General features: G+C 45.7%; 1 protein-coding gene across 1 annotated transcript; it reads left to right on the plus strand.

Moving 5' to 3' along the window:
* Positions 1 to 308: 308 nt before the first annotated feature.
* On the plus strand, positions 309 to 21,404 carry TRIM42 (tripartite motif containing 42). Its single transcript, XM_033132941.1, has 5 exons — positions 309 to 822; positions 4,488 to 5,185; positions 9,629 to 10,452; positions 13,481 to 13,705; positions 21,131 to 21,404. Exons 1-5 carry the CDS (start codon positions 482 to 484, stop codon positions 21,215 to 21,217), a joined length of 2,175 nt encoding a protein of 724 aa, XP_032988832.1. The 5' UTR covers positions 309 to 481; the 3' UTR covers positions 21,218 to 21,404.
* The last annotated feature ends 5,774 nt before the right edge of the window (positions 21,405 to 27,178 follow it).

Genomic DNA, 27,178 nt, shown 5'->3' on the forward strand with positions numbered 1-27,178 from the left:
TTAATCATATCCAGACCTTGAGGCCTATAAAGACATAGCCTCAAGTTAACTCGCCCAAGTTGCAGGGAAAGCAGAGAGAAATAGCTTCTGAAGTCCACCCCATAACTCGAAAAGTGACAGGTGACAGCTAACCCTTCAGGATGCTCATTGCCTTACTGTTCCTTGGAGCTGGTCCTACGGAAGCATGGTGTGCCCCCCAGCGCACCTGCCACTAGCCCCCAGAGCTCACCCTCCCAGACATGGGATAGAGATATGCTGGGGAGACAGGGATTGTGACATAAGCAAATGGCCTCAGGCCCATATATGTAAATGCCAGCCCATGAACTTCCTAGTAGGGACATCACCTGCGAAGGCCTCATAACAGCCAACCTCTTGCAACCTCCAAGCTGACGGCCCCGTCGGGGGGAAGAGGAACCCCTCTGCAGGAGAACTAACAGCAGGATTCTCGTGGAAGAGGGCAGGTGACCGTCACGACCGAGCCATGGAGACTGCTATGTGTGTCTGTTCTCCGTGTTGCACGTGGCAGAGATGCTGCCCACGGCTGTGCTCCTGTCTGTGCTGCAAGTTCCTGTTCACGTCAGAGCGGAACTGCACCTGCTTTCCCTGCCCTTACAAAGATGAGCGGAACTGCCAGTTCTGCCACTGCACCTGCTCCGAGAACCCCAACTGCCACTGGTGCTGCTGCTCGTGGGCCAATGACCCGAACTGCAAGTGCTGCTGCACGACCAGCAGCAACATCAAGTGCTACTACTACGAGAGCCACTGCTGCCGCAATGCCACCATCACCTTCCATAAGGGCCGCCTGAGGAGCATCAGTACCTCGTAAGTGCCGGGCCCCGGAGGTGGGCCACATTGGCTCAGGAACACGGGGGGGGGGGGGGGCGCCCTGCCAGCTGTGTGAACGAGCGCTGTGCTCTCCTGAGCCTCAGCTCTCACTGGTACAAAACAGTAATAGCCAATACTCAGTGCTTAAGCAACTTGCCTGGCACTGCCTGCATGGCCCCATGGCACCCTCAGCCCAGACCCACCCCACAAATGAGGAAGCTGAGCCTCAGAGAAGTTAAGTGGCCCAGGATCAGACAGTCAGTCAGAAGCACCCAGGATTTGAACCCAGAGTCTGTGTGTTCTTAACTTTAAAAGGCTCTACTGCAAAAACAGAGAGGAAAATCCCTGCCTCGATTCGGTGGCATGAGAAGTAATGCATATACTTTGTGATTTAAAAATATAAATTGCTCTGCCTCCTCTGAACTTTTGATATCTGCAACACTTACTGGACAAGCAATCGCTTCCATAGGACACTTTTGACCCCTACGGCCTACAGAAGGCCCCCAGAGAGCTGTGTACTCCTGCCAGCCTTCTTTTTGTTCCTATCCAGAGGTCATGGCACTGAGGGTTTCAGCCACTCTTTGGGAGCATTCACCCTCTGTGTCAGGCATCAAATATCCTCTTCCTGCTCTGATCAAACCCGTCTTTCTATGTCACACATGAGAGGAGTCTGGAGTATGAGAGGCAGACTCCTTAGAGGAGGAAAGATCAAAGCTCAGCACCATGACAGGATTTGGAGAGGCAGGTTTGAAGCCTTTCAGGACCGGAAAAGCAATTCCGTGAGCAAAGGTTAGTGAGTTCAGGTGAAGAATATGACCAAGCCGTTTTGCAGTTCAGCACTTAGTAGATGTTTCATAAGTGTTACTCTCCGCTCAGGGACCTCTCGTGGTCCTTGCGTGAACAGAGAACCCAGCAGCTCTGGACGCAGGCCCAGCAGTTCTTAGGTGTGGAAAGTAGCGTCCACACTCCCCTTGACTGCCCCATTTCCTGTGCATCCGCCAGGAGACTCACTGAGCCCATTTTAACAGAGGATGGATGACATTGGTGCTTTGGGAAGATGCCTTAAACCAGGAGCTCCCAAACTTTGCTTTGCATTGAAATCACCTGGGGAGCCTTAAAAGTACTGATAGCTGGCCCCCACACCCAGACATTCTGGTTTTATTGGTCTGGGATATAACCTGGGCATCAGAATTGTAAAAGCTTCCACCCTCCAGCCCCAGTGATTCTAAAATGCAGAATGGCTTGCAGGGGGCACGGAGGGAAGTTGAGAGACTTGCCAGGTGATACAATGAGAACCTAGATGCAAGGAGAACGGGCCTGGATTTGGGAGAGGGGAAAAGCCATACAGAGGAGCAGAGGCCAGATATCTGAGCAAGAAGGCAAGGCCGCTGGGCTAGGTGATGATCTTGGCATGGAACCACAGCCACTGAATGCCCAAATCTAAGCCTGAGGCTTGGAAAAAAATGGTCAGTGATGCTCTTGCAAGTGTCAGGAGGTTGGTTCTGGGGGCACTGAGGCTTATCTTCCAGGTGACTTTTCTTCTGGTTTCTGAACTACTGCCTGCCCTGTTCCCCAGTGGTACTTCCTGGCCAGCATCTTGCTCATCCTGCCTTACTCTGGTCTCATTCACCCCTCTCTGCCTTATTCATCTCTTTTTCTCACTTCCTTTTTCACCTTACCCCAGCTCCCTGGGCCATTAACACCTGTCTCTTAGCTCTGCCCTCTCTTTCTCTTCCCCTAATACCACCTTCCCTCCCTTCTTCTGATTTCTCATATTGTCTCCCTTTATGTTACACCGTGATCCTGAGAGTCCTACCTTATCAAACTAGAAAGGTCCATCAGGTACCACATGTACAATGGGCTTGTACCTCCCAGTGACCCCTTCAGGGCCCAGGTAGGAGCCTGAGAAGGCAGAGAGGGAACCAGGCTGAGAACATTGTGGGTGGCAGGCCGGGAGCCCAGCATCCAAATCCTACGGGATGAGCTTTCCAGGTGCCTGAGTCTCCACAAGGGACATGCTCTGCTCCAGTACACTTGGGCAGCATCTTTGACTGTCTAAGCTCTGAGACACAGGTCCCTGACCACGGGAATGGGGAAGGAGGAGACAGGGGCACATAGGGACCGCAAGAAGGCAAAACCAGAAGAGAACACAGCCACAATGTCAAGATCAATCCAAACGTCACTCATCTGAACAGAGGCAAAGAGACAGGAAGAGTCACAACTGTGCGTGTGTTGACACCTCCATCCCCACAGCTAATTCATTTATTTTCATAAACTGCTTTTGTCCCAATTATAGCTTCTTGGAACATGCACTTAAGTTTTACAAGTGTGCTTTTACTTTGTCCATAGTTCTTACAACACATGAAAGCAGCCTCAGATGTTAGACAAAGCACATGTACACACCCCCACAAACAGGGGAAGCACACACTTTTCACGCTCTTGACCACTGCTTTCCTCTACTGTGGACATCAGCGGGCTAATAGTAGACGGTAGTAATTACAGTGGCCACATCTAAGGGACGCTTACTAGGTACCAGCAGTTAAGGACTTAGCTTGGATTATCTCATGCAGACTTTGTAAAATTCTTGGGAAAGTAGTACTGTGAGCCCATATTTATAGATGAGGAAACTAAGAATGAAAGAGGTTAAGAAACTCATCTCAAAGGTGCAACTCTACAGTGGTGCATTCCATCACGTGCAATCTGCCCTTAACTCTTACTGGTCTAGTGGTGAGACGCATAGGTGTTAGGCTTGGCTCAGGGACTGACCTCCTGGTGTCCCATCCTCTTCTCTGGTCCATCCTACACTAATGATAATGATGTCAATGCCTTCCAGGCAAAACCCACCAAGAACACACCGATAGTTGGATGAGACTGGATTTATTGCCTCATTGCAACAAGTGAGAACATACGCCAGGGTTAAGTGTGAGGGGTCTCGGTAAGGAAGCATCAAGAGGTTATTATAGGATTTAGGCTCATGTCAGGGGAGGATGCGGGGAAAAGCCTCCGATTGGGTATCTTAATAAATCTTGTCTAGAAGGTGGGAACAGAAGGAGACTAATGCTGCAATTGGTGAAGAAGGAGCAGTCCCTCCCAATAACCAGGAGAGGGGCTGTTTGGTCATTTGTGTGGTTTGAACAATGTTCTTGCTTTTGTCTCAGTTCAGAAATGATAAAATGGTCTTGTTTCTGCTTTGCTCCATCCTAGTCACGGAATGGCCTTATCTGGTGTTGGTTCTATGATATTATTGAGGCCAGCAGCACCCCCAAGGCCCAGCTGATAGCGCCAGGCCACTCTCAGCTGCTTTTCTCTTGCTCAAAGATAACAAGCAGTTGTACGGCACAGACTGGGTTCCAGGGACTGCTCTAAGGGCTTACAGGTATTATATTCACTTGTGAGCCTCTCAAGAAGCTCTCCAATGTGGGTAGTAATTTTATAATAAGGAAACAGGCAGAGAGAGGTTAATTAATTTACCTGAGGTCACCCAGCTAAAAGATAGAGGTGACAGGTTTAGAACCCAGGCGCCCTGGCACCGAGCCCATGCTCCTTCGCCATCACATGCGACCGCCTCTCGGTGGCCCTCCGCTTCCTTCCGAGGCTGGGAAATGGAGCGAGCTCTGGAGCCTGTGTTCTGAAGCCCTCCCGGTGTTTGCGTCTCCTTTCAGCTCCAAGACCGCCCTGCGCTTCGGGAGCAGCGACACCCAGGTGGATGAGTCGAAGACAAAGGCAGCGAACAGCCACCTCGTGGACCACCTCTTGTGCCCCATGTGCAGCCGGCTGTGCCTGCACTCGTTTATGCTGCCCTGCAACCACAGCCTGTGCGAGAAGTGCCTGCGGCAGCTGCAAAAGCACGCAGAGGTCACCGAGAACTTCTTCATCCTCATCTGCCCGGTGTGTGACCGCTCGCACTGCATGCCCTACAGCCACAAGATGCAGCTGCCGGAGAACTACCTGCGCGGGCGCCTCACCAAGCGCTACATGCAGGAGCACGGCTACCTGAAGTGGCGCTTCGACCGCTCCTCGGGGCCCATCCACTGCCAGGTCTGCCGCCAGCGGCACATCGCCTACAAGCGCTGCCTCACCTGCCGACTCAACCTGTGCAACGACTGCCTCAAGACCTTCCACTCCGACGTAACCATGCAGGACCACGTCTTCGTGGACACCAGCACCGAGGACCAGGACGAGAAAGTCTGCATTCAACACCCGACCAGCCGCATCACCGAGTACTGCCGCAACGACAACCAGTTGCTCTGCACCTTCTGCAAGACCGCCTTCCACAACGGCCATGACACCATCAGCCTCATCGATGCCAGCTCCGAGAGGGCCGCCGCACTCTTCAGCGCCATCGCCAAGTTCAAAGCAGGTCCTGCTCCCCTTCTCTCCCCTCCAGAATAACTCCTAGTTCAGGAACTGATGGGGCAGGTGGCGAGGGTCCTTCTGGTTAGTGAGAGCCTTACCTCCGCCTGGTGGAGCTACCGTGAAAGTGCTGGGAAGCCCTGAGCCCTTACGCTACAAATCACTGGCCTGGGGTCCATACCTGGCAACTGCTACCAGCCACTTACCCTCCCTGTGCCTTGGTTTTCTCATCTATAAAATGGGGATAATAGTAGTAACTCTCTCATTGGGTGACTGCGAGGATTAAATGAGTTAGTCTGTCAGAAGCATGCAAAAAATCTACCTGGCACATCAGAAGTCCATCAAGATTCTATAATCTTAGTCAGAATCTTCATGACCTTGGGCCTCATTTTCCCTTTTGGAAAATGGAGAGTTTGATCCGATAGGATCTTGAAGTTGGGTGAGCCTTTCGAAGGTGTTCTGTCACTAAAGTTGGATTTCTCTAGTACTCACCCAATTTTCGGGGGGGGGGGGAGAATTAAGTCCATATTGAGAATTACGTCAATTTAAAATTTTCCCCAACAGATTTTTCCCAAAACTTGCAAACAGCAAAGTAAACGAACGCGTGGTAAACACATAATAACAGGACAACTCAGAAATAGCCAATAATGTTCTGATCAACAGCTTGTTTTACCTCTGCATGACTGCTCATGGTTCTTTTCTATTGGCTACATATAATAGTTTTAGTTTCGATAAGGGAAACTGACCCTCGTTCCCATGAATCCTAGTACAACAATGTTTACGGGGTTCGGCAAAGAGCCTCATCATTTCTGGGTGTGCATCCACCTGATGAAACATGAGGATCTCAGGGATCCTTCCGGGGCCCTTTGCCCTGGAAATAGCTCCCTTGTTAGAGGCCTAGTTTACCCAGGCCTCCTAGAAGAATTATGTCTACTCTTCTCAACACTATAGCACAGGCATTAAAATTCCCTCCATGGATAAGACAAGGAGGGTTCCAAGAAGTAATTGGCACAAGACAGCCAGTAAAAGACAGACCCAGTGTATCTGATTCCAACACCCACGATGTTCCTGTAATAACCTACTCTGTGCTAAACAGTGACCAGATCCTAAAGACAGATTGAAAAACACCAGCAACCACCACCACCACCACCACAACCTCTGGTCTATTTCCTTAAGGAATAGTCTATAGTCAAGTGACAAAATGCAGCAGATCAACCCAGCCCTTTCCCTTTGTCAGATTTTTCAGTGTCCCTGGTGTAAAGATGCCTGAAAATAGGAGAGGGAGGCCATTTTCCTTTGAGCTGCAAAGAAAGGTCCCATTTGACAGAGGTGGGTCTAAGATGAACTTTGCTAACTGTGTCTCCCAGTACCGCTCACCAGCATGAATATTTCAGGAATGCCTTGATTTCTCCATTGCCCCATACCTGGAAACATTGTTTGCCAAGTGACATTTGTTCAGTTTTGCAACCACCACCAGGGAGGCTTTTATATGAAACAAACCCTACAGGAGCCACGTTGCAAGCAAATGGGTGGCCCCTTCGGTTCCTAGAGGGTTTTCTCAAGGTGAGACTCACTGGCTGGGCAAGCTGGATTCTCTGGAGCTCAGCATGCACAAGGGGCTTTCTCATCTATAAAAAGCTACCTGCTGTGACCTGCTGTGACCCCTGCGCAACTGTAGGAAGCCTGGGTATTTAGCACAGGAGAAACCTACGATAATTTTCTCAGAGTCCACCACACCTAAACATCAGACACGGAAGTTCAAGTCACGGTACGGGCACACCAGTACAAATGCCAGAGAGCTCCGCAGTTGCGAAGCGGGCAGGAGCCACCTTCATGGCTTATCCATTCAGATATAGGTCAAGAATTTAGCCTGTCCATATTTACTAAGGGAACACACACCAAAAAAAAAAATTTTAAGCAGGGTTCAAACTCGCTCTTAAGAATTCAATTCACTTCTGCATTTTAAACAGATTGCCAAGTAACTGAAAAGCATGTGATCTGAGAACACAATTTGAGATACTCGGGGCCTTGGAGAGAAGATCTAGTTTGTGTTGCGTGTTCAGCGCTGTGGTGTCAACCCCAGCTGTGCACTGCACTGCCTGGAGAGCTTTATAACTAGGCCCAGAAGCAGTGGTGTCACCTGGCAGCTTGGCAGACACGAAGAACCTCAGGCCCCACCCCATCCCGACTCCATGGGAATCTTCATTTTAACAAGATCCCAGAAGATTCCCTGGATTAGTGCTAAATCTAGCTGCAAAATGCCTCACCTGAATTCCTGAGCTCCAACTCAGGCCAATTCAGAATCTAAGCAGACGAGGCCAACAGAAGAGTAGTTTTTAAAGTTCCCCAGGTGATTCTGGTGCTCACAGAGGGCTGAGAACCACAGCAGAGTAATTAAGAACATAGGCTTTGGAGTCAGACAATTAGAATTAGAGACAGATCCTGGTTTCTCCCATTTACTTGCTGTGTGACACTGGACAGTCACTTAACCTCTCTGACCCTTAGTTTCCTCATCTATAAATAAGAACAATATCTTTCTTATAGAAAGATATGTTTCATATATGGCCATGATCCATAATATGTATAATGTATGAATCTGGTCCGTAATAAATGTTTCATAAATAATAGCTACTTTTAAGTATATTGCCTGAAAGAGACCTTGATTTGACTTTGCTCTAAGACCAGCTCTTGCAACGATATTGTATTTGTAAGGGGTGGGGAGTGCTTCTGGCCTCTTCTGTCTTTTCTCGTCTCCTGGGGCTGCCTATTTCCCCTCACCTAAGAAATTTTTATCCTGACTATCAGGACTTTGCTCTACTGAAGCTTAACTAACCCCTAATAACGCAAAAGATTTCCTATCCACGCATCTGTGACAATGAGTAACTACTGAATAGTCAAAGAATCTAAAGCATAAAGTGGAATTTCAGCTGTTATAAGTCACAGCAGCGCTTGCATTTGGGGAGGGCAGGGGGCCCTTCTCAGGACCACTGCCACCACACCCTAATAGTTGCCTGAATAGTTGCCTGTTCAGCCCCCATCTGCGTCACTTCCCTATCCCCTCTGAGCCAGTGTAAGGGAGGAGGTGGGTAAAGGAAATGGGGGCTTCAGAAAGCAGGCCAGAGAGTGACCCTGCTGAGAGTTACCCCAAAGATGTTAGAAAATGGGACAAAATGGCATTCACTCAATAAACAAACACCTTTCCATCACCTCTGCACACGCAGGTCACAGGGGTTACCAACACACCGTGGACCCTGTTCTTACGACAGGATTCTAGGGTTTCTCTTACTCAGATGCCCACCCTTGTTACAATGACCACCACCCACAGAGGTCCAGCTTACTGGGGACCCAGGTCTATGTTAAAAACCAAGTACAATACAGCCCAACTCCTGAGTAAAATTTGGTGAGGACTGCAGCCCACCAATTCACTGCACAGTTGGCCTTTCATGATTTGGAACTTGCTTTGGAATAGGCCACAGAAGGCTGCCATGTCTTCAGATTGCTGCCTAATGCCTAAATGCCCATAAAGCCAACAAAGATGCCCATTTCACAGATAGAGACATGCTACATGCTCCCCCATCATAGTGTCCTCTGTGCTGTAGTATCGTTGGATGTATGAGTGTTCTGAGCATCACTGCCCTCTCGTATTCATCTCTGTATCCCTACTGCCTAGAAAGGCATGTGTCGTGGAACAGGTAGGTGGGTGGCCAGTCAGTGTTTACTGAATGACTGAGTGAACTTAAATCCAAATACCATGTGAGAAGATGCAGAACTAATTGGGTTCTCCTTGAAGTGTAACAGCAGACCCGTTATTGAAAGGAAGTAGGAGAAAAGGCAAGAGATGGGGCCCAGCTGAACCTGAAAGAGTAGAGTCCCCCAGCTGAGAACAGGGGGCGTAAAAGAGTAGCTACAGTGAAGGAAAACAGTGCTGATTTCCCACTGTTGGTGAGGGCTGGGTTTTTGGTGAATGAGGCATGGCCACATTTTGAAGTAGTCATCAGAAATTTAGTTCTTTCTCCTACTGCTGCAAAAGCTTCGTTTTCACCCAGGGAAAACCACATTGTGACATCACATCTTCTCAAGTGCAATTTGCTAACAAGTGAAGTCTGGTGAAAACAATATCAAGGGTGGCCTTGAACTTTCAACTTCAGACCCAAGGCCACAAGGATTACTGTTATATAAGATAGAAGTATGCCAGGGAAGGATGGCTGTTGTGTCTGAGGGAAGTATTACAGAAGGAGGAAGACAGGGGTGTACTGAGGGAGGCCAAACGCCTTTTATGAACCACTTTATGAAATGCATTCTAGCATGTTGCAGCCCAGCTACAGGTGCCTTTCCTCCCTCTCCACCCACTTCCTTGGAGTCCAAGATAATCTGCTCCAGTTTACTACTGCCTTTCACATATGGGGAGATGAAACTGTTAACTGAAGTAACTAACCTTGTTGTTTTGCAGTCCGATATGAAATTGATAACGACCTCATGGAATTCAACATTTTAAAAAACAGCTTTAAAGCTGACAAGGAGGTAAAGCGAAAGGAGATCAGAAATGGGTTTCTCAAGCTGCGTAGCATCCTGCAGGAAAAGGAGAAATTGATCATGGAGCAGATAGAGAACCTAGAAGTGTCCAGGCAGAAGGAGATTGAAAAATACGTGTACGTCACATCCACAAAAGTGAACGAAATGGACGGCCTGATTGCCTACTCCAAGGAGGCACTGAAGGAGACAGGCCAGGTGGCGTTCCTGCAGTCTGCCAAGATTCTGGTGGAACAGATTGAGGACGGCATCCAGACCACCTACAGGCCCGACCCACAGCTCCGGCTACACTCCTTGCACTGCATGCCCTTGGATTTCGCAGAGCTCTCCAGTGCCATCCATGAGCTCTTCCCCACGGGACCCAAGAAGGTCTGCTCCTCAGGGGACTCCTTGCCTGGCCCCTATCCCGTGCACCCAGAAATGATGACTGCCAGAAAGGTCACTTTCAGCACCCACAGCTTCAGCAACCATGAGGTATACCAGCGAAGCTCCTCCTTGTTTTCCTTCAATACCAATGGCAGCGAGAAGGCCAAGATAGGCCTAGAGGCCTATGGGCGAACCCAGTCGGCCACACCTGCCAAACCCACAGACGGCCTCTACACCTACTGGAGCACCGGCGCAGAAAGCCAACCGGTGAAGAACAGCAGCAGCTTCCACAACTGGTACTCGTTCAATGACGGCTCTGTGAAGACCCCAGGTCCAATCGTTATCTACCAGACTCTGGTGTATCCCAGAGCTGCCAAGGTAAGAGAAGGCCCTGGGTCCCGTGGGTAGGTGGGAAGGTGAGTGGTGTGGAATGGAGGTGGGTAGTCAGGAAAGGTTGCATTTATGGCTTCGACCTGTAGGCGCTGGTCACTCAGATTTGCTCCTTTGCTCTTTGTGGTCAGCCCATCCAAAAGGGATAAATTCTTGCCATCTTAAGTAGCCCACGTCTGGCTTAAAGCAAATAATGTATTTAACTCGTAGTCAGAAATGCATCTGAAATTAACCTCACTTCAAAGTTAGTCTCTCTAAAAGAGAACCCAATTTGGGAACCAAAGCAATTTAAGAGACTGCTTGGAAAGTGTAATATTATTTCCCAAGAAGAAAGCCTGGAGTAGTAGAGAGAGCACAGAAATTGGAATTAGAAATGCAGGTTCCATTATCTATGGACTACGATTCCTTTAAATTGCTACCTTTCCTAAAGAGAGTATCCAGAGTCTTCATAATTTAGAAAGATTGGAAGGATAATCCCCAGTGGAATTCCAATTCTTGTCTCCTGAGATTTAACTTTTTGCGGGGGAGGGGGCTGAATCTGTCACAGACCTCTACAACTGCCATCACCTGGTTTCAAGGGACATGACTCCTCCTTGACCCTCTCCGCCTAACACAGACAAATAGCTTTTCCCTTAACATTCCTGTCAAATCCAACTAACCCTAAATTGAGCTATTAATAGAATACTTTATTCAAATTCAGGGAGAAAAAAGATTAACACGCAACTAGATATTCTATTAAAGCATATCTTGCCTCCTCTTGGGGCTCCCTAAGGGGACATCCCCCAGGCCAGCTATGACCTGCTTCCATGTGGCAGAGCCCATCTTTTGCCCCATAACCTGAGAACACTCCCAAACACGTTTAGCATCCTTGAAGTCTAAACCAGGAGTGCTCAAATGTGCACCTGGGGATCTTGTTAAACTGCAGGTTTTGTTTTAATGGGTCTCAGTGGGATGTGAGATTCTGTTTCTAACTAACTTCCAGGGGTTGCCACTGCTGTCTGTCTGCGGGACACACTTCAGTATCAAGAGTGGAAACAAGGAAATGAAAGCCAGACACTGACCAAGCTTTACTTTTCCATTCTCCTGGGACGTAGTCTGTTTAGGGGTCTATGGCTGACACCAAGAATTACCTTATGTTGCAATATAGAACATGCCCTCCCATGGGCCATTAGATGCAGCAAAGTATCTGTGCCCTTCACATAAGAGGCGCCCACAACGGAGCAGCTGAACCTACATTTCCAAATGATACTAGATCAACAAAGCCTGCAGCATATGTGATGATAGCTCAGGGTGGCATTAGGTCTCATCTCAATGCAACAGAACCCTTTCGGGAGGCTGGCAGGGTCTCGCTCTAGAGGGGAAGGACTGGGTGTCAGCTCTTTACTTGGGCTTGGAGAGCAGTCGCCCTACGCCTCCGATGAGTGGCCCCTGGTAGAGCTCCAGGAAAGAGCCTACACAGGAAAACCTAGTCAAGTCACTGACTGTCAAGAGAGGACACCTAAACTTACTTTCAGACAGTGGTATTTGATGTACAATAGCCTTGGTCCCTATTGTGGGATCATGGCATGGCACTCACACAGAAATCATAGCACTCAGTAATGCAGAAGGTGAAATCTGTGTTGCCATCAAATGACGATTGACTAAGAGTCCCTTGTAGGCTTTTGGCATACAAAATATTCTTAAAGTTGGAATTATACCTTGTCTGTATGTAGCTTAATAATCCTAAAGAGTTTTTTTTAATAAAAACTCAACTTTATTTCTAGAAATCTCACCCAAGGAAATGATGAAAACTTCAGATAAAGATTCATACCCAAAAGTGTTTGTTGTACCTTTATTTATTAAAGTATAATTAGAAACAACCTAAATGTTCAACTATAGAAGGAGTAAATCATTTATGGGGCAGTTATTAAAATGGTGCTTTACTGAATTTTTAATGATATAGGGAAATGTACAATACACAATAAGTAAAAGAAAGCAGAAATCAAAGCAATATAATCCAAGTTATTATATGCGCTCTTGTGTATTCCAAAATTGGAAAGAAATTATAATAAATTATTAACTGAATTGTGGGATTGTAAGTGATGTTTATTATCTTCCCTTATACCATACTTTATCTGTATTTTCCAAGTATTTTACAGCGAGTATGTTTGTTTTGATAATCAGGAGAAAAGGTAACATTTATTAAGTTATATAAATAAAAAGTTTTAAAAGTAAATATATAAAAATTATAATTATACAAATTCATAAAAATTTGGAAATTTATATATTAGTGAGAATTATAAATTAATTTTATAAACATAATAATGTTTCAATTTATTAAAACTTAAATTAAGCATGCAATATCTATTTAAAAATACAATTAATTATACAATATTTATATGTCAGATACAATCTGCCAGTTGATACTTGTTCATATACCTCTTCCCAAGAGCTGATATTTTATGTTTTGAGTATGAACATATATATTCTCCAGTACTTGAATAAGTCATCTCATCTCTCTGGGACTCTATTTTCTTGTATATAAAATAGAGGGTTGGAATATATATACCTTTCATCTTCTAGGATTCTGTGATTCCATTGGAATTTGTTAAATGTAATTTTTCTGAGCCTCAGCTGTAAACTAGGATAATAAAATCTCCCTCCCACGTGTGCTGTAAGGACTAAATGAGGTAGGCATGTCTGACACAGAATCTGACGCATACTAGGTGTTTAATACATGGCCGCTCCTCTGGTTAGTGGTGTCAGGGGGACAGTGGTCACCTCCATGATGACTGACAGTAACAGAACGCAGGGGAACATTCTTCTGTTCTTGAAATGCAGTACAAGCATCACATCAGGCCCCACCGCACAGTCTTTCAAGACTGTCGCACGAGGGCTAATTCAAAGTCCTCAGCAGCTAGAGGGGATGGGTTCAGCTTCATCTCACCCCGCAGATAGTCAACGTCACAAATCTTTATGGGAAAGAGAGCTGAGAGGTGTGTAGTAGGACCACACCCACTTGGTCATTTCGTCACAGGTTTACTGGACATGCCCAACAGAAGACGTGGACGCTTTCGAGATGGAATTCTATGAACTCGTTACTTCCCCTCCTAACAATGTGCGGACAGAGCTCTGTGGACAAATTCGGGACATAATGCAGCAGAGTCTGGAGCTGCACAACCTGACGCCCAACACCGAGTATCTGTTTAAAGTCAGAGCCGTCAACGATAGTGGTCCTGGACAATGGAGTGACATCTGCAAGGTACTGTGCACGTGATTTCTCAGACGGGTTTTGTTTTATAAGCTCTGGAGGCAGGTCTGTTAGAATGATCCTGAGATCACACAACCCACCCTGTGACTCCACCCCGATTGCTGGCTCTGGGGGTCATGTTCTGCTTCAGGAGCCCAGGGCCCACGCGCACTCCCTCCCCCGCCCCCAGAGGTCAGACACGCAGGAAGCAAGTGGGATGAGAATGTCAGCCTGGCTGCTCCTCCTGCTGTGTACCTGAGCCAGTCACCCTGTCAGTCAGTTGTCCCAGAGCCCTGTTTGGTGACACTCTTCTCTCCAGAGCGTGGAACACCCACAGCTGCTACCACGTTTTGCAGCATGTTCTTTTGACCATGGATTTTTCCTTTAAGCTAATTCCACCTGCCTTCCCATTTTTAAAAAATTCCTCAAAAATGCCTTGCCCCTGAAGAACACTCAGTGCTGTTATTAATTATTTTTTCAATGTATCTTCTGTCATTTTTAGATGCTAGGGACAGGGATGGGGGTGGAAGGCTGAAGTACGTCGGCTTTCTTAAGGAGGTGTTTTGTCATCCCGCTTACACTCTAACTCTTTCAGAACAGAATTCACGTCTAATTCCTCTTGCTTTCTCCCACGATGCTTACCACAGCACTATGCATAGAGCAGTTCTTAATGGTTATTGAATGAATACATGAGTGAAAATGTGACCAAACAAATGAATGTATGAATGAATGTCTAAATTAAAGAGTGAAGAAATAAATTGATAAACAAAATTAATAATTACAAAGTACCAGATGATGCCTGAAAGGTCTTAAGTGTTTTATACAATCAGTCAAGAGTAACATTCCCCCTGAAATTGTGTTTCTGCGATTAATTTGCACTCCCTGTATGGGAAGGAAACTCATTGCAGTCCCTTTGCTTTTTAACACAATTTCTAAATGAGCAGAGCGCTAATTAATGAGGTTTTCTGGAAGCTTCATTTATATCAGAGTCGCAGAGCTGCAATATAGATTTTTCCTTCAGAAGTAATTCTTCCTCCCTTTCTGTGAATATATTAGCATTCCAGGGGAATCACTGGTTTCCTTAACATTTGTCAGGATTTGCATAAGTAAAGACTTCAATTGCAAATGAAAATAAGATGGTGTGTTTAAATGACATTTATAAAGCTTCATAAAAGTAATGACTTCAGCTCTTTCCTATAAAATCGACATATTTTTCCTTTGGCATCAGTTCTGTGCAGGTCGTCCTGAAAGGTTTCATTTAAAATGATGTAATGAGGCAGCAGAATCATTTCTTATCCAAAATGCAATATTTCTATCATATGTACTTTTGTAAAGGAAGTGAAATAACACCTTTTGTATTTGATTTTCATAGTCTGTGGCTTGTTGATATTTTTAAGGGATTTTATTTGAAGTATAATACATGAAGCATGAAAATGAATTTTAACATGTTTTAAAGGTCTCACTTATCTAAGGCTAACTCTGTGTCAGACACTGTATATTCATTATCACTGGTCATCCATCCCCTATTCAAAAGGTGAGGAGTTATGGCCTCCATTGTACAGATGAGGAAAGTGAGGCTCAGAGAAACAAGCCTCGTGTCTGGTCTCATGTAACTCAAAGGAGTTCAGTGGGAAGCTAGGTCTTATCGAAGGCAGGAGCTCTTTGTCCCCCTGTCCCGTCATCAGATGCAGGGTGGGCTCAGCCCTGGGCCCCTGGCACCTCACTCTGGGAGAACGTTGTCAAAGCCGACATCAGTGAGAGCCAGTTGGTTTTTTGAGGGGCAAGATCCTGCATTCGAAAGAACACTGGCGTTGGGCTGGTGTCCCTGGGGCCGAGCCCTAAAGCCCGCAGGCTACAGGCTCTGTGACGACAGACAGCATGTTGATCTGACTCACCCCTCGTGGTCCACATTCCCCGCTGAGAGCCTCTAACATCCAAGACTCTAACTGATATTTTTAGAAGATTGGAAACATGTGTTTTCAGGCAAGTCAGGTTCGCTTTGGCCTAAGTTTCTCCCCCTGCTCTTCCTCTCGTCCTCAATGTACCTGCCGACCACCATTCCCATTTCTGAAAAAAGCCTCCTGACTTTGTCGTCCTCTGACTTCCAGTCGCAGCTAACTTCCAGAAAGTCTTCCATGACATATCCAACTTGCCATCTGTGCACTGGTTTCCTATTGCCGCTGTGATACATTCGTGACTTAAGCAAAACAAATGTACTTATCACCTGACAATTCTAGCGATCAGAAATCCAAAATGGGTCTCACTGGGTAAAATTAAGGTGTCAGTGGGGCTGTGTTCCTTCTGGAGGTTTTAGGAAAACACTCTTTTCCTTGCCTTTTCCAGCTTCTAGCAGCTGTCCACAGTCCGTGGCTCATGGCCCTTTCCTCCAGTTTCAAAGCCAGCAACGTTAGGCTGAGTCCCTCTCACACTGCCATCTCTTGGACCTCTTCTGTCTCCCTCTTCCATTTTCAGGGATTCTTGTGATTATGTTGGACCCACCGAATGATTCAGGATAATCTTCCAATCTTAAGGCCTCTGACTAACCACCTAATTCCCCTTTGCCACATAACATAACATAGTCCCAGGTTCCCGGGATTGGGACGTGGACATCTTTAGGGGGCCGTTATTCTGCCTATCACAATCTACAAATCCAGTGTTCCAGGTTACATCAGATTTGGAGGTAAAAAGTCAAGCCCAACAGCAGTCACTAACTGGCACTGTTCTGGGTCTTTCCCTGTAGCTCTTCAGGAAATGCACCAGACCTGCCCCCACCCATCCTCTCAAATTCCTTCTCAGTCTGTCCTGGGAACGCCCACCGTCACCCCATGTACTCAGGAAGGAGGCTTGGTGGCTACCCTGAGTCTGCAGTGCTGTTCCCTCCCAGCTCAGGCTGCACTTAGGATGGCACTCCAGCCACAGAGCAGGGTCGCCTGGCCTTCCCGGGCATCTCACTTTGGTTTCGTGAAATCCCCTTTCTGGTTTATCTTCTGTCCCGACGGCAGACCCCTCTGCCTAGGCTGAGACACACATCTTAGAGTTTGGGGTTGGAGGACAATCTGAGTGACTAACACTGTTTCACACTCAGAACTGCCCCAACCCTCCCCCACACCAAAGAGTCCTTGAGCCTTCATGTAAATAGAACCCCACTGGGGTTGCCCTGCAGATGGGCTTGAAGCCTGGAGTGAGTCAAATTGAGGCTAACGCTAGACCTGTTGTTTTTAACCCCATGGACAGAAGGTTGAATTAATCAGACACCTCAGTACAATGGGCCATTATCAACACTGGCCCTTTTCCTGTTTATGTGTTTATTCCCTGTGATGAACCTTTCCCCCTAGACATCCACTCTAGTATGTTTTATGTTTATCTTATTGCATTTATGTGTCTTACATGATGTGCACTGTCTCAAATGTCTTATTAACTTACACGGATAGAATTGTGTTACGTATCTTGACTGTGCTTCTTCCCTGTTTCCTTAAAGCCTGTGTTTTTATGACCCAGTTTTGTTGCCATGCCATTTAGTCCCTTACTCCTTCCCAATGCTGCTTCATCGCTCACCATGTGCATTTGTTCACCACATTTTACCTGTCTACTCAGCCAGGATGGTCACCCAGGTGACCGCCACCAATGCTAGAGTGGACAGCCTCTTTCACGACGCCTTGTGGGTGGGATGGGGTGTGCGTTAGCTAGGGCTACCGTATCAAAACGCCACACACTGGGGGGGGCTTAACCAACAGAAATGTATTGTCTCACGGTTACGGAGGCTGGAAGCCCAAGATCAAGGGGTTGGCAGGTCTGGTTTCTTCTGAGACCTCTCTCCTTGCACGCAGACATCTGCCTTCTCCCTGTGTCCTCACACGGCTTTCCTCTGTGTGCATGCGCCTCTCACGTGTCTCTGTGTGCCCACGTTTTCTCTTCTTCGTGGGACACCACTAGCCAGAGCAGATTAGGGCCCCTATAATAAGCTCATCTCATTTTAATCACCTCTTTATCAGCCATACCTCCAAATACTGTCATATTCTGGGCTATTGGGGGTAGGACTACAACACACACATTTTGGGAGGACACAATTCAGCCCTTACCGGATATATGAGTGAAACTGCTGGGTCTTGGAGTATGTGCCTACTTGATTTAATTGCACGCATGCACACTTCCATATGGAATGCATGAGGGCTCCTCTATTCTAAGCCCCACCTACACTTGGCATGATCCAACTTTCTGCTAGTTTGCTAGCCTAACAGGTATAAAGCGCTATCTCCTTAGTGTTTTAAATTTATTTCCTATGCTTATTAGTTTTCAGGATGTCCTCTTCTGTAGACAGACTGCTCATCTCCTTTGCCCATTTTTCTACTGCATTTTTCTTTTGCTAAGTGATTTGCAGATGTCCTTATACAGCCGAGATCATGGTTTTAGACATTGCTAATATATTCTCCATTCTGACATTTGTTTAAAGTGAACTTTGTTCACAGCGTTCTTCATGAAATAGCAAAAATCTTCAATTTTGATGTGATCACTGTCATCAATTATATTTTCTTTATGGTTTGCCCTTTTGAAATTTTGTTCAAAAAGTCCTTCCATAGGCTTAGATCACAAAGATAAAATTCCACATATTCTTTCATTAACTTTACAGTTTCACCTTTCAAACTTAGAACTTTAATCTCTCCAGAGTCTGCCTTTGTAATTAGTGCTAGGTAGGGATGTACTTTTGGGGCCATCTAGTAAGCCAGTTTTTCCAATATCATCTCCCAAGCAATGTCTTCTCCATTAGTATACAATAAAGGTGCCACTTTGATCTTATATTAAATTGCCATATATTTAGGGGTGTGTCTCTGAGCTCTCTATTGTATCCCATTGGTCTATTTGTCTGTTCCTATGTGACTACCACACTATTTTTATGGTTCTTTAACCTCCTGTCTTGATGATCTGCTAAGGTAAATCTATCCATTACCCTTCTTTCTTTTCTAAGGTTTATTTAGCTAATAATGTGTTCCTTCATATAAATTTTGTAGTAAGTAAACTGAATTTCTAAAAAAGAAAAATAATAATAATAATCCAAATAGAACTTGATTAGAAAGGCACTGAGTCTCTCAATGAATCTGAAGACAATTGATATTTTTGTAGTATGTCTGAATATTTATTCAACTCATCTTCTGTGTGTTTTACGAGGGTTTTTAAGCTCTTCGCATAGAGGCACTACATGTTCTGGGTTAAATCAGGTAATTTACAGATTTTGTTGATAGTACGAATGTTATTTTACATTTGATATTTTCTCATGTATTGGTAGTTTATAATAACAACTATTGGTGTTTGTAAGTGAATCTCGAGTCCAGCAATCTCAATAAAACAAGCAGCCCATCTGTTGATTGATTCTGCTTGTTTTTCTAGGCATATGATCCTATCATTTATACATGATGATAGTTTTATCTCTTTCCATACAATCCTTGAACTTCTATTTCTTTTACTTTCCTTATAGCTTTGGCCAGGACCATTGGTCCTACAGAAAATGGAAGCCATGCTAGTTGATCTCATTGTCTTGTTCCTGATCTTAACATTTCTCCACTGAGCTATGATGACTTCTGATTTCGTGTTTGTGGTATATAATCCTTATAAAGTTAAGGAAACTTCCTTCTACTTCTAAATTTCTGAGAGCTTATTCAACCTCATGAATTCTTTTTGTATCATTTGAGATAATTATATGCTTTGTCTCCTTTAGACATTATGAAGTGAATTACATTGATTTTGTGATGTTAAACTCCACTTGCTTTCATTAAATAAACCCTATGTAATCACGAGGTATTATTTTTAATATACTTGGCTTTAGTTAGCTCAGATTTTATTTTTTTTCCTTGCGTCTATGTTTCAAGTGAATTGGACCTATCATGTTCTGCTTATACTGTTTGTATCTAGTTCTGGAATCAATATTTTACTAGCTTGATAAAATGAGCTAGGAAGCTTTTGTTCTTCTCATATTTTCTAGAACAAATCTTCCTTAAAATTTTGGTAAAATTTGGAAGCCGTCATTGTGGGTGGGGAATGGGACGACAACTATCATTTCACCTTCTTTACCATCTCAAGTCCTGTTCTCCATTCCCTCTGTCCTGTTTCATCTGATCCCCTTGTTCACAGACACAACCTCAACTGCCCCATTCACACGTCACACACAGTCTTTATCTCTGGAGACCCTGACTCATTTTAAGGCAGAAACAAATCCCCTATTTTTTTATGAGTTAATTCCCAACCTCTCACAGCACTGTCATCCCTTCCTCATTGTCCCCTGATAGCTTTGTGTGTACATCTTACATTATTTAGATTTCCTTTATCCGGGATATCTCTATTGCTATCTACATTTTTATCTGGCAATGGATAATCTAATGTCATGTATATGATACGAGCATTACCTTGCATGAAGCCCTGTTTTCTCTAAAACGGAAAATAAATTTTGTAAAACTAGAGAACATAATCGTATAAGTATCTTCTCTTTTTTTTTCCCTCTTCCTTTGAATACAAACATAAAATACAAAGTTGGAAGCTTTGTATATAGAAACTTTGTACTTTGTACAACCATTGCTCTTCACCATCCAAACCACACCCCTACCCCGTCTGTCCCACGAGTCCTGAGTCACCTAGACAGGGCCCATTGATCCAGTGGGCTGTCTCTCATCCGAGGATTTCAACCTCACGCCCTCCATGCCTCTTCAGTAAGTGTGTATTGTGAAGGAACAGGAATACTGCTAGAGCAGAGATATGGAGAAACCCACCACCTTCAAGGTAAGGCATGGAGATCCACGTCTAAGTCGAACTGATGAGACTTCTAGGAGGGTCCTGATGCCTTTTTTAGGTAGCACTGACCATTTATTCACTGTGCTCAAAGACAGTCTGAAGCATCGAAGTGAAACAATTGGCAGATTTACAAATTACGGTTCTATTCACCTGTCATCCACTTTTCTAAGAACCTTCTCTTTACCATAACCAATGTTGGAATTACAGAGATGAAGGGCTGTCATACCCCAGTCGAGGTGCTCACACACAGTCTGGTAAGAGAGTCACACACACTTGCTGAAATTTACGAATGGTAACAGCTGTGACAGAAGCAATTTCCAGGGGCGGGGGGAGGACCCCGAGGGCTACTCTCTATGGTCACTGCCCTCACACCGTCATCAACTCTCAGCCATAGGAGATGCCTGAGAGGAAGGGGACCGTGGTCTGCAACGTCCCAATCCCACTACATATCAGCTGTGGGACTTCGGAAAATCTACCCTATCCTTCTGAGCCTCAGTTTCTTCATCTATAAAATGGGGTTAGTGGCACCGGCCTCAGGTGGTGGTCATGAGTTGTCCATGAGCTGATGTGTATAGTTTCTGGCATGTAGGAGGGGCCCAGTTCTTGGGAGCTGCTATTTCCCTTATAGCTGGTGCCATGGCTCTCTGCTTCTGATTGCAGGTGGTCACCCCAGATGGGCATGGGAAGAACCGAGCTAAGTGGGGCCTGCTGAAGAATATCCAGTCTGCCCTCCAGAAGCGCTTCTGAGCCCTCCTTCCACGCCGGGCAGAGCAGGCAGCAACCTCAGAGACGCACCACAAAATAGACCTATATACACACACACATATGTATATGTATTTTTCTCACCACATTCTTCAGTGAGGTTGCAGATGTTCCTGAGACTTCTGAGCTGTTTCATCAGGAGTCTTCTAAGAGCTAATAAAAGGATACGCCTAATGTCATGGCTTGCTGTTTGCTCATTATTATGAAACTAAGATACAAAACAGTCAGCAAGTCTCTATGTCTCCATTAGCTCACGCTTAGCCCTAGGCTCCAAATTCGGTGGTGTTTTGTACGCGGCACCACCAGACTGCTGAGTGGTAAAAAGGGCACTCCCTCTTTGCAGTCAGTCTAACCTTGGTCTAACCAGCTTTCAGTGTTTGGACAAGTCTCTGATTGACAGGGAGCTCGTTACCTGACCATGCAGTCTATTTCAATATTAAGCAGCCCCCATTGTTAGAATGTTCTTCCTAATCATCGGGCCTGAACTTGCCTTCCCATAACTTGAACCCCATGGTCCGACGTGTCCCTCTGAGTCGTAGAAACTGAGAGCACGCCCTCTTCTCCTCACGGCTCTGCTTCTCTGAGCAGAGGACAACAGTAGAATGCCTGATCAGAGGCTCTCCGTTGGCTATTTGAAGCAAGGCATGAACGAATCGCAGCGTCATGTGTCAGCAACAGTCAGGCTGAGCGTGGCCTCGCCCTTCTGACAACAATGAAGCCCCCAGGATTTCTTGCCTGATAAAAACCCATCGGCCTAGAATGACCATCGCCTGAACCCCACCTCATTTCTGCCTAGAAAATACCACCAGTCTTTCAAGACCCAACCACTTCTTCCAGGAAGCCTTTGCTGATTCTCCTGGTGAGGATGGCACATCCCTCCTCCCCTGGGTTCTCACTAAACACAGAGCCCATACCCCACAGAGACATTTAGTCCAGCCAGTGATATATCGGACCCCTCTTTTGTCCAAGTCTCTAGGGCAGAGATGGTGTCTCATTCATTGTGTCCCAGTGCCTGGCCCAGGGAGGCTTACACTGCCAAGTAGTACCAGGAAGAAAGGAACTACTGCTGGAGGCAGGGCCACAGAATGACCCTCCTCTGAGCGCCTGCCCCCCTCCATGGTCAGTTTACACAATGAGGGGTCTCCACACAGATGTGGGAGTGGACGTGGAAAGGCGTAAGCAGTTGCTGATTTCCACCTCCTCTAATCCCATCCTGTTCATGAGCTATCCCACCGGCAGGTGTGGGCAGCCCGTCTAGCTTCACCCACAGGACCACTGCTTTGCAACCCTTTATTTTGCCCAAGGCTCAGTGTCAGAGCCAGGAAGGGCCCTTTGCTCGAGGGAGACTCCTCCTGAGGATCTTCTAATAACGTGGAATGAAGCCGAGCAGATTCCTGCCCTGCCCCCAATGGTATTACAAGAAGGAGTACCCTGGGAGTTTCGTTATCATCCTATTACTGTAAATGATGGCTTGACACCACCGTCAGCTTTGGTATTACCATATAATCATTTCTGTAAAAAGCTTCAGGTCGTCATTAGCACAGGGAGCGAATTACATGACTTGCCAGCAGGGATTTTACTACTGATAAACTAAAATGAAATTAAACTAAAAAAATAAAATGGTATGAATATTGCATTACAACGATCATATCTACTCACAGGGTGAACAAGAAGGGCCAGAATCAGATAAGCCGCAGTACCCTGAGGTTGCCTCACTTGCATTCAGTGACCAAGACAGTCGGCCAGAATCTCTGCAAGGCCGCTTCACCAGTAGCTGAGCCATTCCACCAAATGCAAGATGGAATTTCTCTTTGTTTAATTGAGCTACAGTTGACATTTAACATCATATTAGTTTTACATGTGCAACATAATGATTTGATATATGTATATACTGTGCAATGATCACCACAATAAGTTCAGTTAACATCCATCATCACACATGGTTACAATTCTTTCTCTCGTGATGAGAACTTTTAAGATCTACTTTCTTATCAACTTTCACATACACGATATGGTATTATTATATATGTTATATAGTACATTATCTAATATATAATACGGTATATTATATACACGATGCGGTATTATTAACTAGATTCCCCATGCTGTACATTACATCCCAGGACTTATTTATCTTAGACCTGGAAATGTGTACCTTTTGACATATATGATGTACGAGTATATGTCAAATAGAACAAAACAATGCATGAATATATATCACTGTACTGAGCCATAATCTCTCTGTAATCCATGTATTTCAACATCCCTTTCAGCCTGTCTGCAGGAGTCTGTGGCTACAGGAACAGATAATTAGTGCCAATGTGTCCATGAACAGGACTTACAGCATATTAGGACAGTTGCTAGCTAAGTAAATGGTTGTTTTCTTGCACCTTTGTTCTTTTTTCCTTCTTTCTCTCCTTCCTTGTTTTTCTTTCTTTCTTTTTTTCTTTCTTTTGAATCTTCTCTAGATTCATTTAGCACCTCTGTCACGAGACCTGGGTGCAAGATGTGAGAACACAGTGATGAATTAGATGAATTAAACACACATGGCCCTGCCCATGTATCTTATCGTCTAATGAGAGTGAGAGATAAAAATATAAACACGTAGATGACTGGAAATGATAAGAAATGAGAGGAAGGAAAGGGGTGTACAGCTGGGAGGTATCAACTCTAAAGAGAGTGCAATGAATGGAGTGGTGTGTCCCTCAAAATGCCTATGTTGAAATCCTAGTCCCAATGTGATGGGATTCTGAGGTAGGGCCTTTGGGTGGTAATTCGGTCCTGAGGGTGGGGCCCTCATGAATGGGATTTGTGCCCTTATAAGAAGAGGTCAGAAAGCTAGCTCCCCCTGCCATGTGAGGATACAAGGAGAAGTCAGCAGAAGAAGGCCCTCTCCAAAACCCAATTATGGTGGCACCCTGGTCTTGGATTTCTAGCTTCCACAACTGTGAGAAATAAATTTTTGTTGTTTATAAGCCACCCAGTCTACGATACATTGTTACAGCAGCCCAAACCCACTAAGACAGAAGGTATCAGTGGAGGGCTCCCCAAGAAGTGAATTTAAAGCTGTTTCCTTAAAAATGGCTGGGGGTGGGGGGAGCCAGCCATGTGACAAGCAGAGGAGAAAGGCATTACAGGCAGCAGGTGCCAAGGCCCTGCAACAGGAAAGGGCTTAGCATGTACAAGAAACCAGAACATCAGCCAGCGGGGCTGGAGTGCAGGAAACGAGGAGAGAAGGGCAGGTAAATGGCCATGGCAAGACTTGTGGGCCCTTACAGACACAGGAGGTATGTGCCCTAGGAAGCTGTTGAAGGATGTTTAACCAGGCAATATCACAACCCTATTTATATTTTGGTAGTATGACTTTTGATTCTGTGTGAGAAATGACTTGCAGGGAGGGCAGCACAAGAAAAGGCAGGAAGACTGTCAACACAAGCATGGTTACCTGGGCCGAGGGAACCAGTTCAAGGTGAAATCAACAGCCCTTTCTGACCACTAGGGTATGTGTCGATGAGCCGGAGACAGGACTCAAGAATGAGGCCCAAGATTCTGGATTAAGCACTAGGTGGATGATGAATCCAGAAAGGGAAGAATGGACAAGTTTGGGGGAAATATCAGATTTCCGCCTTGGATGAGGGAAGACCTTGAGAGACAAGTAAGTAGAATCAAATAGAGGCAGTTGGGTATTGTATCAGTCTGATTCAGTAGGAAAACAGAAACCACACCAGTCCTTTTAACAGTGAGAATTGAATATGGGGATTGGTTAAACAGATATTGGAGGACTGAGGACAGAAAAGGGACCCTGGGATAACACAGAGGTGGCAACTTCAGCGAGCTGCTGCCACCACTAGGACTGGGGAGAATGAAGTGAAGGGGGTACAGTTAGCACAACCAGAGGCTCAGAGCAGGAGCCTTGCTGAGCCGGGACCCAAATCTCTGAGCAGGGCTCACTGCCAGGCTGGTGCTGGTGGATCTGAGGGAGTTCCAGGAGGCCAGTTGTAGGAGTGTGGGGAAAAGATGAAAACTGACAGCAACAACTAAACTGCCACCGCCCAGAAAGGACCATTGCTACAGTGAGGCCATCCAGAAGAGTGAGAAAGACGGAGCGCAGCACTTTCCTTCTCCCCGTTCCAGGCTTCCTCTGGCATCCCCTAGTAGCAGAGCCTAGAGGAGCCAGCTGGTGAAGGAATAATGACATCTGCAGAGCCACAACCCTACATCACAGACCAAGTCCAGAAGGGCGGGTTTAGAACTGAGAGATGACAGCTTACTAGTCAGCACAGTTATATAGGACTAGAACTCAAAGGATGGGCCTGGGCTGGGGACACAAACTTGGGACTCACCAGCGGGCATGACTCAGTGATCTTCTAGAACGCGAATGGCATCAAGTGCCCTGACCTCAGCTAGGCTCTGTAGGGTAAACCAGAGAGACACGAAGCTAGTTCCTGTCTCTGGTGGCTTCTTAACCACAAGGGCACCTGGAAAGCAATTAAATTTTGAATACGTCACTTTGCCTCTGGAGGTATGGGTCCCAACCCCAGGTGAACATTGGAATCACCTCTGGAACTTTTAAAAACTCAAATGCCCAGGTCCCACCTATCAGGTTATGCAGCATGGGGTAGGAGGTTGGCTAGACATTTGTATTTTCCAAAAGCTTCTGAGACATTCTGAGAAACAACCCTTTCTCAGACCAACAAGCATTTGGGCCCCACAAGATGGCAGCCTAATTGTTGGAAGATGGTTCCTAATCCTAGGAGGACGAGAATTAGCTTTTGAAGAATGGGCAGAAATTGGATAAGGTGCAGGTGAGAGGAAAAGCTGCCATGAGGACGGATGGCTTGCAAAAGAGCAGAGAGGCAGAAATGAATGGGAAACTGGGTACAACAGATATTCAAAAAATGCTCATTGATTTAAGTGGGCACCTGCAGCTCTCAAAACAGGACGAGGGAGACATGGTGAATGAGAAACAGGGTATGTGGGAAAATGTCGATGTCATTTAAAGTGTTATTTTAACGGTTGTCCTGCTCCAAAATAAATAAGGGGTTATATGCAAGGAGCAAAGAGATAATGAACCCCAAGTTGGTGGGATTCTCCTACACACAAGCATCCCTATTTCTGCCTACTGTCATGGCTTCCTGCTCAAAGCCCTCACCAGCGCCCACACACTGGGGCTCTGCCCCACCACACACACACACTGACACAAGCACATATGTACGCATACAGCAACATACACAGACACTTGTATACACACAACCCCCCTCACACACACACACACACACACACACACACAACACACACAACACATTCACCACCTCTGAATCACATTATCCATTCTGAGGTCAGTGAAAAGTTCAAGAATCAATAGGATCAATAGGGATTTGCCTTGTAGCTTGAAGGACGAGAAGATCAAAGAGGTATGTTCTGAGAGAATACTTAAATATCTGCGACAGGAGGTCAGATGGGAGGAAGGAAGGGGTTGACATGGTGGAAGCGGGGGAAGGCAGGCATTGCCCTGTCACCTCAGTGTCCCAATGACTTGGGAGGCCATTTTCATTGGAAACCAAAGGGTTTCTTTGACAGCAACCAACCAGAAGAATCAGGTGGTGTGGAAATTCTCAGAAAAGCTAAAACATTCTAAGGCAAATAATTGACTGAATCTAAGAAAAAATGCAATTTGGGGAGAACCCAAGGGACACGTGTTACTGCAAAACTGAACTGGGCCCAGAAGCTTGAATTTTTTATACCAAATTGTACAAGTTAGCAAGACAGGGTCCAAAACAGTTCTTCAGATGCTGCAAATCTACGCATGACTTCATTTCCATTCCTTTCATTCCACTCGGAGCTACAATTTCTAAATTTTCCTTCAGGAAAAAAAAAAATTAGCTCAGAAATAATGCTTTCTATATAAAACTGTAGCTGTTTGGGGGTTTATTTCTTTGATTTTTT

Source organism: Rhinolophus ferrumequinum, chromosome 17 (genome assembly GCF_004115265.2).
Source record: "Rhinolophus ferrumequinum isolate MPI-CBG mRhiFer1 chromosome 17, mRhiFer1_v1.p, whole genome shotgun sequence".
In the NCBI taxonomy this organism is placed as follows: domain Eukaryota; kingdom Metazoa; phylum Chordata; class Mammalia; order Chiroptera; family Rhinolophidae; genus Rhinolophus; species Rhinolophus ferrumequinum.